Source organism: Pteropus alecto, unplaced genomic scaffold, assembly GCF_000325575.1.
Source record: "Pteropus alecto unplaced genomic scaffold, ASM32557v1 scaffold42, whole genome shotgun sequence".
Classification (NCBI taxonomy): Eukaryota; Metazoa; Chordata; class Mammalia; order Chiroptera; family Pteropodidae; genus Pteropus; species Pteropus alecto.
The window spans coordinates 10,889,275-10,901,760 of record NW_006434825.1 but is presented as its reverse complement, the minus strand read 5'-3'; the positions used below and the strand labels follow the sequence as shown (position 1 = coordinate 10,901,760).

The 12,486-nt window shown below is 41.8% G+C and overlaps 1 protein-coding gene and 1 pseudogene across 1 annotated transcript; both read right to left on the bottom strand.

Moving 5' to 3' along the window:
* Nucleotides 1-1,775: 1,775 nt before the first annotated feature.
* Nucleotides 1,776-12,316, bottom strand: CMTM2 (CKLF like MARVEL transmembrane domain containing 2). The gene is made up of 4 exons (XM_006909858.1): nt 12,077-12,316; nt 11,796-11,954; nt 2,489-2,590; nt 1,776-2,036 (listed from the first exon to the last, which is right to left on the bottom strand). The coding sequence occupies exons 1-4, from the start codon at nt 12,314-12,316 to the stop codon at nt 1,776-1,778; spliced, it is 762 nt and encodes a 253-aa protein (XP_006909920.1).
* On the bottom strand, nt 8,552-8,670 carry LOC112478198 (annotated as a pseudogene).
* Nucleotides 12,317-12,486: the final 170 nt, after the last annotated feature.

The following is a 12,486-nucleotide window of genomic DNA, read 5'->3' as shown; positions in this document are numbered from 1 at the left end:
TGGCCCCTCTCAGTGTCTTTACTCTCTCATTGTCCCCGTCTCTGTTCCCTCAAACTCTCTCTTAGGCTCTCTCAATCTCTACCTCTGAGAGGAGACTACACTCTGTGGAGTGTTACTTCTCTAATAAACTTTCCTTTTGACTCTAACTTTGTCATGTGTTTGAATTCTTTCTAATGCTCCGTCAAGAGCCCTCTTCTCTCTCAGTGCAGGACGTGAGCCCCGTCCTGAATCATAATCTCCATCCTCCACCTCCTGAAGCAACCGCTGTTTCCATTTCTTTCACTATATTTTCCCCTGTTCTTGAACTTTCTAGAAATGGAATCATGTGGTATGTCCTTTTGTGTCTGGCTTCTTTCCCTCAATACTATATGAAATTCATCATTATAAATCTTTTACATTCATCACTATTCATCATGTTGTATCAGTAGCTTTTTATTGCTGAGTAGTATTTTATTGTGCGAATGGAACACAGTTTGTCTCCTTAAAATTTGGGGGCCCTTCCTAGTTTTTTGGCTATTATGAACATACTAGTACATCATTCCTCTTGGTTAAATCCCTAGATGGGACTTTCTGGGTCATATGTCAGGATAGTATGCATTTAAAATTTTTTCTGTAGAATATAAGTCCCTCTAACTGTTTCCGTTTTTAGTAGGGTTGCCTTACCTTGCCTGGCCTGCAGGGGGTGGTGTGGGGGCTACAGAGGTGGACTTGAAGGGTTGAGGGGCTGGCACTGGGGCCGGTGGCAGGGCTCCAGCGGACACTGCGGCAACCACCCTTCTTCCAACTGCCTCCCTTCTCAGCAGCAGCCAAGTATGTGCTCTCCTCCCAGTGGAAGCAGACCCTGCCACTTGCTCGCCTTCAGGGACCCCCTTAGCACTTAGGACAGAGGCCCAAGTCTTTATACCATGACTGCCAAGGCCCAGCTGACCCTCCCAGCCTGTCTCTCAGGTTGTCCCTGGCTGGGCTCACTACACCCCCGCCCCTGCCCCACACACCCCTTCCAGCTCCTCAGGCATCAGTTTGGGACCTCGCCTTCCATCCACGGGGATGACGTCTCCTGGCAGGGTGGCTGGACTGTCCAGAGTGAAAGTGAGACCCTGACTGAGGCCTGCATGTGGGAACTGGGGCTCTAGGGCTCAGCTGAGACTGGCTCAAGGCTTATGCTCAGGTCTTCACTGGATGGAGATACGGCAGGATCCGTGGAGCTGGGTGGCCATCTCTGCAGCAACCATCCTCTCGGTCCCTTCTGTGCCTATCCTGCTCGGCCCACTCACCAGCCTGACTCCAGCTGAGGAGGTGATGCCACCCCTGTTGCCCTCCTCCCGAGGGTGCCTCAAATGAGGGCCAATGCGAAGCGGCAAACTGAGAGTAAGGAAGACCAGCAACCTGATTTTTCTTGTAGCAATTACTTGGATGCTTAAAATACACATTAAAATAAAAATATCAACAGGAGGAAAATCCTTTTGTTTTCTGGACTCTCCTTTTCCTCTGCCCCCTTTGCCTGGTCAGTGTTGACAGCCAGTGTCACTCAGACTTCTGGTGCCTCAAACCGCCTGCGCGCTGGAGCCTGTGAGTGCCTGGAGAGGCCCAGCTCTGACTTTGCTCTCTACCCCCAAACTGTCAACGTTAAGCTTTAAAATCTATTTAAAGAGGCATTTCTTTTTCAAGCAAAGGTTGTTATTAAAATGGAAAAGAAAACCATTGACAAAGAAGACAGCGGAACTGTTTCGTTGTAAACTACACTGCCATTTCTGACAACAGACATCTCCGTCACCTCATTTCTTGCCTCCCTTCTTCCCCTTAGGCTTTTCTGCGTCCTTAGGCTTTTCTGCTTCTTTTGTCTTTTCTCCTCCCTTTGTCTTTTCTCCTGCTGGTGGTTTTCCCTCTTCTTTTGGCTTTGCAACCTCCTTTTCCTTTACTTGTTCCTTTCTCACAGGAGGAACCAGCACATTCTTTTTGATCCTCTTGCCTTTGAAGTGTTTTCTTTGAAGGAATATATCGATGAAAGCAAAAAATCCAGCCACACCAATAAGGATCTGGAAAACAGAAGGAGCCTCCTTACTCTAACTTTTCATGCCGAAGTTGGCACATTTCCTCCCTGGTTTCTAATTTGTCAATGGATGCTGTTAAACATAGCCCCTTTCCCCCTCAAACTGCTAGACTTGAGAGGCTCTGAACTTCCCCATCCCCACCATCCTGTCATCCCACTGCCTCTTTCTTTAAACCTAGCCTGGGTGGGTGCTTTGCTTCAGGGTCAGTAGCTATGAGGAGGAAGCCATTAGCTTGGCTGGCTCTCTGGACATCATCTTTTTTAAAATGGCTTCTCCCCTGGAAACGTTTATCAGCTTTACTTTTAAACGTTGCTTGGATCCCAAGATTCTGTGAAAAAGAAAAGAAGTCCTGCCCTTCCAACCTGGGGAAAACACCCATTCTCCGAAAGAGGTGATTGCTGAGCAAATAAACAGCCCAATCAACGTGAAAGGCTCACCACAGCAATAAAGTAGTTCATTGGCATGGTCTGTCGACTTTTCACGGCAAAGACCACAGCCCCCACCAGGAAAACAGTGGCGAACAGGTCATTGAGAAGATCCTGAAAGTATGGGAGAGACAAATCAGCCTGAAAAGGCGCCGAGCCCCGTCCCCCCACAATCAACACCCGGCCTGGCATAGCTTCCTCCAGAGGGACTGGCTTTCAAACTTTTGCCTGAAGGTAAATATACACCAGAGTTAGGCGAACATACCTTTATCTCCTCAGCTGAGCCTTTTTGAGTCGAGACTCAAAGCCCAGGATACTTAACTGCCTTTTCTGGCTCTCTCCGCTACCATCATGTCTGTGATTCTCCAAAAGAGGTGATTTAATGGCTGGTTGGTTTTTTACCCCTCCAATATTTATTGAAATAAATGTACAACTATCCAACTTAATGACGCCCCTCCTGAGTGCCACCCCAATCAGCTTTCTCCTCTCAGGACCAGCTTCCTCTCTGGGTCCCAGGCAGGCTGTACTGCTGGCAGGAGGCTCTGTTGGACTCTGGCCCTCTCACTGGGAGCCTGGAAGCTGCACCTTCATCCCCTGCCGTCCCCCAACCCCTACCTTAACCCCTAAAGCTCCTCCCCTCTTTGCAAGGAAGCACCATCTCCTCCATCATCTAACCTCTTTCCCATCCCTGTGGCTCAGTCTCGCCCTTCCCCCATGTTTGTTTCCCATTAGCCTACTGACAAGGTCCGCATATTCCTAGACTGGGCAAAAGGGCTGCCTTCTGCGCTGCCCTCTCCTCAGGTACCACCCACCACCACTCCCTGGCACAGCCAAATTTCACAGAGTTGGCCAAACCATGGCCACAGCAAGCTGCTTCCCCAGCTTGTGCACCCCTTAATCCTGTGGGCAGTAGCCAACCTTGCAGCCCTGGTTGATGCCCACCTTCCCCTAGGTTTCTAGCCTGCCATTTTCTGCAGATTGTACTTCCTTGAACACTTTGTCTCAGGCCTTTTCAATGTTTTGAATTTTATTACATTTCAAACATACAGAAATAATAAAATATCCCATCCCCATGACCACCTCCACCAGCCGTGAACCTCTGAGATTAAATAGATGTTAATGTCTTGTAATATTTGCTTGTGGTCTTTTTAAAACAACAACAACAACAACGAAAACCCAGAAGTAAAACCGTGGAGTGGGTACAGTCTCACCATTCCGCCCCTCTTCCTGTCCCTCTCCCCGAGACGACCATAACATAGGAAGTTGATGGGCAGTTTTCCCAAGTGTGTGTGAGTCTTTTCCTCCATATTATTATATAGTCGTAAACAATACATATTATTTTGTGTTTCAAACATTTTAAAGAAAAGCTATCCTATCTTCTAGCACTTGCATTTTAAACAATAAAGTTTTTTGAGATTTATCCATTTTGAGAAGCCATAGATTGAATTCATTAATTTTAACTGATGTGTTCCACTGTATGAATAAACCAAACTAGAGACATTAGGTTGTGCCTACTTTTTAGGAAATTACTGCAGACTCTGCTACAGCGAACACTCTCGTCTGTGCTTCCTGTGTACATCTTCTCCTTGGCTAGGTATTGCCCAGTTTCTCTCTAAAGTGCCTGAGCCATTTTCTGCTCACACCAGCAGTGTTTAGGGGCTTCCATTCCCATGTCCTTGCCAACACTCAGGATTACCAGGCTTATTTATTTTTGCCAATCTGAAGAGTCAAAATGGTACCTCATTGTTGTTTTAAATTTTCAGGTCATTGAAAATTTACTAATGAAGCATTTTTTAAAACATGTTTTAGGCATGTTTTTCTGAGTTCTTTTTTTTATTCCTTAGTCTGCCCAGACTGCCATAACAAAATACCACAGATTGGGTGGCTTAAACAACAGACATTTGTTTTCTCACGGTTCTGGAGGCTAGAAGTCCATGAACAAGGTGCCATCGACTTCAATTTCTGATAAGGGCTCTCTTCCTGGTTTGCGGATGGCTGCCTTCTCTCTATGTCCTCACATGGCCTTTCCATGCTGTACAAGATGAGGGGAGGAAGGAGAGAGAGGAAGAGAGGGAGAGAGAGCTCTCTGTTGTCTTTTCTTATAGGGACACTAATCCTGTTGGATCAGGACCCCACCCTTATGACCTCATTTTCTCTTAATCACTACTCTACATCTGCAAATACAGCCATACTGGGGGTTAGGATTTTCAGCATACAAATTTTGGGGGTACATTTTCAATCTATAACAATTCCATTAGTCTTTTCGTCAAACCCTGAGCTAGTACCAAAGCTTTGCAGTAATTCTGATATATCGTTAGGCGAATCCATTCTTGTAATTCTTTTTATTCTTCCATAAGAATTTTAGTAAAAGTTCTATGAACAACCTGTTCGGTTGAAATTTCATTTAATTTATAGATTACTTTGGAATTAAAGTGCCATCTTTATGACAGTAACTCTTTACGTCTGTGAATGTGGTATATTTCTCCATTTGTTTAGGTTTTTCTTTTATATCCATTAATAAAATGATGTAACTTCTATATAAAGTCATACATATCTTTGAGCAGGTTTTGTCTCAGATACCTTGTAGTTTGATATTGTTTTAAATGTTTGTTTTTGAAAAGCCACATTTTCTTATTTGTTGCTGATATTCAGGAAAACTATTGTTTTGGTCTCTAGTAGCCTTTTGGAACTCTAATCAGTTCCAATAATTTTACTGTAGATTCTCTTGACTTTTCTGTGTAGAGAATCATATTATCTGTGAGTAATGCTAAATTTTCTTCTCTTCCCAATCTATGTATACCTTTTATTTTTCTTGTCACATTGTATGGGGATAGTAAGCATCTGTAAGGAAATGATTTTAAAGTTTTAGCATGAAATGAAATATTTATTGTACATTTGGGTAGATATCTATCATTAAGATAAGGAAGATCTCTTTTTCCTAGTTTGCTAAGAGTTTTCTAAAAAGTATTGAATACTAAATAGTTTTTCAGCAGCTTATGAAATGCTTTTCTCCTTTAAATAGAAGATGGTGAAGTATATTAATTGAATTTTGAAAACTAAACCATCTTTACATTCTTGGCACATACCCCGCTTGATCATGATGTATTATTGCTTGCTTATATAGTGCTGGATTCAGTTTGCTAATATTTTATTGAGGATTTTTATGGCTACATTCAAATGAAATAGGCCTATAGTTTATTTTCCTTATAATGTCCGGTTTTAAGATCAAAGCCCCACCAGATAGTACAACATATTATAAAGCCTTAAAAAAAAAAAGGGGGAAAAAGGGACAGACCAATGAAATTGAATATAAAGTCCAGAAATGAACCTTGCATATGAGATTTAGCATTTAACAAAAATGCCATTTAAAATCAGTGGGGAAAAGATACACTATTCAATAAATGAATAAATCAAGTGATAAGGCGAAATAACGAGATGGCCATCAGAATAAAGCTGGAGCCATGGTTCACACTGTATACCCAAATGACGCCAAATGAATAAAAATTAAACAAATGCCAGATGAAAACGTAGATGAGTTATTCGATAACCTGTTTTTCTATTTCTTTTTGAATTAATTTTTGTAAGTTATTTTTTTCGAGGTTATTATCTAAACGTCCCAATTTATTAGTATACAAATTTATATTTTCCCTGTGATTTTTAAAAGTTATTGATCTTTATACTAATATTCTGTTTCTTCTTTCTTTAAAACAAAAAGAACTTGAAAAAAACTTGAAGTCTGTCTATTAGTCTTTTCAAAAAATTAGATATTTGGTTTTATTAGGTTTTATTAGTCCTTACTTTGGATCTTTGTTTCCTATTTTATTTAGCTCTCGTCTTTGGCATTGCCTTCTTAATCCCATTGTTTTGTTTTGAGATAAGACACTCAAACTGTTAATTTTCAGTCTTTTCTAATTACCTAGATTTGAATCTGAATTTTTTAGCTGCATTCTACAGGTAGTATTTGCAAATATTGCATATGACTAAATCCCCATATGTTTAGGAAAACATTAAATTTACCCCCTGCCCTCCACACGGAGATTTACTTAAAGTTTACTGATTAATTTCTAAAAGTGTCTTTATTTTATTCTTTCCACTTCAGCCTTTTAAAGAGGTTGTTCTTTTACTTTTTGGCCACTGTCATTGCTGTTGAAAACTATGATTTTCAGTCTAATATATTTTTTCAATCGTCTTATCTCTTGGTTTGATTTTAAGTTTTCCTTTGGTGATCAGCAGTGCCTCGATGACATATCTAGTTGTACTTTTGTTTTTATATATTCTTCTTGGTACCTCTGAGAATTCATATCTTTCATTAAATCTGGTATTGATATTGCCTCCTCAGCTCTTTTTTGGTAACTTTTTGCGTGGAGTATCTTTCTACATTTTCACTTTCAACCTATTTGTAGCTTTGAATCTAAAGTGAGTCTCTTGTGATCCTCATATAGTAAGATCATAGTTTTTTTAAAAAAAATCTATTGTAACAATCTTTGCCTTTTGATTGGAGAGTTTAATCTGTGCAGATTAAAAATAATTACTGCTAAGGACTTATTACCGTAATTTTGCTATTTTCTATGTGTCATATCTTTTCATTCCTCAGTTCCTCCATTATTGCCTTCTTTTGTGTTTAAATTTTTGTATTGTACCAATTTTACTGTGTTCTGTTTTCCACATATATGTTAATTTCTTATGGTTACCTTGGGGTTGCAATTACTAATGTGTAACAGTCTAGTTTGAATTGATACCAAGTTAGCTCCAATAGTATACAATATCTCTTCCTGTTATTGTCACAAATTATATTTTTATACATTATGACCCATTAACATAGATTTGTAATTATTGTTTTATTCCTTTGTCTTTTAAATCATGCCAGAAAACAGGAGTTACAAACCAAAAATGCAGTAATAGCGGTTTTTACATTTACCTATGTTGTTACCTTTACTGGTGGTCTTTATTTTTTTGACTTCAGGTTGCTGTCTAGAGGCCTCTCATTTTGGCGAGAAGGTCTCCCTTTAGCATTTCTCATAGAGCATGTCTACTAGCTACAAACTCTCTCAACTTTTGTTTATCCAAGAATGTCTTAATTTCTCTTTAATTTTTGAAGGATAATTTCAATTTTGAAAGGTATTATATCCATTTCCTGCAGTTCCTATAACAAAGTACCACTAACTGGGTGGCTTAGAACAACATAAATTTACAGTTCTGGAGGCCAGAGGTCCAAAATCAAGGTGCTGGCAGGGCCATTCTCCCTCTGAAGTTGGTAGTGAAAGATGTTCCAGGCCTCTCTTCTAGCTTCGGGCATTCCTTGGCTTGTCTCACCTTCCTATCTTCTCCCTGTATCTCTTTACATCATCTTCTTGTAAATGTCTGTCTGTGTCCAGACATAGTCATATTAGATTAGGGCCCACTCTAATCACCTCATCTTAACTTGATCATCTGTAACGACCTTATTTCCAAATAAGATCACATTCACAGGTACTGAGAGCTAGGATCTCAACACAGCTTAGGGGAACACAATTCAATTCATAACAGCACATTTGAAGGATAGAATTCTTGGTCGAAAGTTTTTTTGTTTTTTTTTTCAGGACTTTACATCATTGCACTGCCTCAGGCTTCCGTGGTTTCTGATGAGAAATTGACTGTTAATCTTATTAAGGGTCCCTTGTACAAGAAGAGTTATTTCTTTCTTGAGACTTTCCCTTTGTCTTTAGACAGTTTGATTATAATGTGTCTCTGTGGATTGCTTTGGTACTTTTTGGATGTGTATCTTTTATCAAATTTGGAAAATATTTGGCTATTATTTCTTCAAATATTCTTTCTGCTCCTTTCTCTCTCTTCTCCTTTCGGGGCTCCGCATGTTGAGTAATGTAGTTACTCTGAAAATCAGATTCTCCCTCCTCCCCAGGTCTGTTGTTGCTGCTTGTTGTGAGTTGTAGTCATTTGTATGTTTAGTGACTTTCTTTTTTTAAACTTTTTAAAATTTTTTAATTTTTTTATTTTTCAGGCAAGGCAACCCTTGGTTGACTTCAGAGATTGCAAGGAACTTGTCAGCTTACAATCCCTTTTTTTAAAATTTTGTTATGCCTATAGCACCTGCTCTTTCTAGGTGGTCTCCCATCCAAGTACTAACCAGGCCCAATCCTGCTTAGCTTCCGAGATCAGACGGAATCGGACTTGTTCAGGGTAGCATGGCCGTAGACTGTTCAGTGACTTTCTAAACTATTTTTTGAAAGACTATATTCTTCCTCTCCTGTGGTCATTGAAGTCTCTGTTTCATTAGCTTAATGGTCAGGTAGTGATTTGACAGAGATTTCCTGAAATATATGGAAACAAACAAACAAACAAACAGAAATACTTCACCGGTCTTTGCAGATTGGCTCTGCGTTGGGGCACTTCTTCAGCACATGTCCAGGCTGTTTGCAACTCTTAGTTTTCACTTGCTACTTGTGCGGAGCCTAAAGGTCAGCCAGACGTGAAACCTTAGGGTCTTTTCTGAGCATTCGTCCAGCCCTGGGCATGTGTTTGACCCTCTAGAGTCCCTGGTATATCTGGAACCTTTTCAGAACTCTTATTCTCCCATGTATTTCCTTCCCCAACCTCTTCCGTCCTAAATTTCTGGTCTTTCTACTGCTTGCCTCATCCGTTTTCTCTTGGCCCAGGAGGCTGTGGTTAGTATATTTACCTTTAAATGCTTTTGACAAACGTTGTCCATGAGGCTGCTTTAGTCCTGAGAAAGCTCTGAAGCAGGTGAAACAAAGGCAAGTCCATGGGCCAGCTCCTCAGGGGGCCACCAGATCGGCCAATACACACAATTCTTTGAGAACAAGGTCTGTATTGTTCCCTCTGCTACCAGCAAAGAATGGGGGCTGTCATCTTCATGGCCACTGAGAAGCTGGGGAGTGAGAGTTGACAGCCACATAAGTTAATGTGCCACAATGTTCTCTTACCAAAGTTCAACAGCTTATTTCTTCATTAAGCATTCCCCTGGTTACTGTAAGTTTCTTTTTTATTAGATTCCAGAGTTCTGAAAAAGTTGATTCTGATAGTTTTGACACCTAATCATTGCTTTTAATGGAGGGACAGAGTTTTGGAGTTCCTTACTCTGCCACTTTTAGTGATGTCACTCATTAAATCTGGAGGATTCTCAGTCATTAACACTTCAGATATTTTCTCTCCTCCATTCTCTTGAGTCTCTTCTTCTGGAACTCCTATTCGGTTTATGATGGACTTTCTCATACCATAGTCTCTGTCTCAACTTCTTTCATATTTTCTCTCTTTATTTCTCAATGCTGCGTTCTGGGTAATTTTCCCACCTTTGTCTGACATGCTTTTTAACCCATTTATTGACACTTTTATTTCAATAACTATATGTTTAATTTTAGACATTTTGTACTTTAAGAAAGATCTATCTATTCTGTCCTCATCAAGCGTTATTCTTTTCTCAGGGCTCTTATTTTTGTCTTTAATAATTTTAAGTATATTCCTTACTATTTTCAGACAGCTCTTCCATTATCTTATATTTTCAGGGTTCTAATCCTCCCATTTGTTATGTTTGCTGACTCTTAGTCACAAGGATTTTAAAAGCAGGTGTTTTGTAGTTTTGAACTGTGAGTTCATTTTGATAAGGCTCCCTGCACCATATCCTCCCTGTGAGAATATTTTATGCTTTGATTGTGATTTTGCATTTGTTTCTGTCAGGAATCTCATGGATATCATCAGAATATCATCAAATTGGAATCCATTTTTTATGCTAATTTCAAGGCATTACATTTTCTAGGCTGCATGAAGATTTCTAGGCTGAAGATAGTAAAAATTCAAACCAAATCTGTATTAAAGTCCAAGCTCAAGTTTCCTCTTTCTCAAGGCAGTCTTTGCTTTTTCCACTCAGAGCTCAGGTGGAGGTGAACATGCTTTCTTGTTCCTCTGTGTGGGGAAAAGGTATCTCCTCTGTTCTTTTTCCTAAGGATGTAGACTATGCAGGGTGCTGGCTTTATGCAGGGTTCTCAGTTCTAAATCCCCACTTTGCTTGGGACCAAGGCCTCATCACCTCATGGGCCATTCCTACCCACACTTCAGAGGTTTATTTGATCACGGCTCCTGTTTTCCATTTCTGGCACATGTGTGTTTTTCCCTCTTTTGTGCCAGCTCAACCATTTAGTTAAAGCAATAGTATTTACAATTCCTCTGGTAGTTTAGGTATGTGCAGCAGGAGGATTTTCGGGATTCATTGATTTTTCATTTTGCTGGAACTAAAAGTATTTTCTCTCAAGCTCCTTGGCTGGGAACTTGTCCTCTGCCTGTCTCTTTACTTTTTTTTCTGCTTATCCCTTTCCCAAGAGTCTTATTTGGCCCTCTTCTTTCTCCCTATACAGGGGATCCTCACATACCCCACCAAGACCTGTGGATCCCTGAACGCTAATAGCTTTTAACAAGGAGGCAAGACAGAATTCAGTTTAGGACTCAGACTCTACTGACAAAGCTGGGTTTGAATCCTTTTTCTGACACTTATTAGCTGAGTTACCTGGGGGCAAGTTACTTGGCCATTTAGAGCCTATTTCTTGTGTAAAGTGAGTGAACCAGTGAGCATAAGACTGGAGGCATGCTGTGAATGTGCAGTGAACAAGGGGCCTTGGGTTGCATGGGAGTTAGGTTGGTGTGCTATGTGATTACACAGGCAGTGGTCAGGGGTTCAAGTCCATGTATCCTCAGGACATCATCAAGCACTTTACATATTCACTCCTCAGGAACAATCCCAAGAGAGAATATTGCTGTCCTCCCGTTAGGGAGAAAGAAACAGAGGATAGGAGTGATTGGATAACTTGCCCAGCCCCATCGCAACTGACAACTGCTTTGGGCTGAACATCTTTCTGGGAGGAACATCCTTGACTAGGATAGTCACTGGAGATCTAAGGCTGCTTTAGAAGTGATTTTTTTTTTTTTTTATAATTCTCATTTTATCTTACTGATTTATGGGAAGATTGTTTTTATTCTTCAAATTCTGGGGGTGGAGTACCTTCTGGGGTGATCACCCCAGTCAGGTATGAGCTGGCACAGGGGTTGGGAGAAACAGCTCGTTGCTACATCTCCCTTCCCCACAAGGAGAGTAAACCCTCAGGAAAGCAATGACCACTTAGTTTGACCACCTGGTGGGTAAGAGGCCCCTGCCCCCCAGCTGGGCTTTTCTGGAGCCTTTTCTACCTGCTCCAGTCCCACAGAAAGTGCTGAGCCCATGCAATAGTGCAAATATGAGTGGTGAGTTGTGTCTCTCTGTTTACAGACTTGAACACACACAGGCCTCCCGCACTCCTCACTGCCCCTCACTTACAGATACGGGCCACAGGATGAAAGGCATGTATCTCTGAATGGCGAGGGTGTAGACAGTGAAGAAGAAGGAGAAGATGGATATCTCCATGGTGACGATGAGTGTCAGGAGGGGGTGTATGGCGGTCCCCGTGAACATGATCATCGCAGCTATGAGGCAGCCCTGCAGGGAGACATGCACCTGAGCCATGGCAAAGGGCTCTCACTGACTCCGGAGCCCCTCTGAGGTCACTCCTCCCTCTCCTTGTCCTTCGGGCCCTGCGCAGGGATACCGGGCCAACTTACCACGCTGAAGAGCTTGACCACGGCGTGCCCCATAACCCAGAACTGTCTATTGCTGTCCTTGAATTCCCACAGGTAGCGGCGACACCCCTTCCTCGTGCCCACTTCATCCTTGGGCTGCTCGGACTTTGATGGCTTCTTCTCTTTCTCTTCCTCATCATCGTCCTCTGTGGGTTTGGCGGCTGGAGGGGGCGCTGCCGGTGCAGCCGCCCCTCCTTTGTCCTTTTTGCCTTTGTCTGCCATCTTTATGTGGATATTCTCAGCTTCTCGCGGCCTGCCCAATCTCTTTTGCTGTCCTCGGACAGGCCTGGCCTCTGAGCCAGCCTGGTGCTAACTGACTTGCTCAGAGGCCGCACTCACCCAACGGCCAAGACCAGCAAAGCCAACGCCTGGTGCCCTCTCCACGCGCCCTT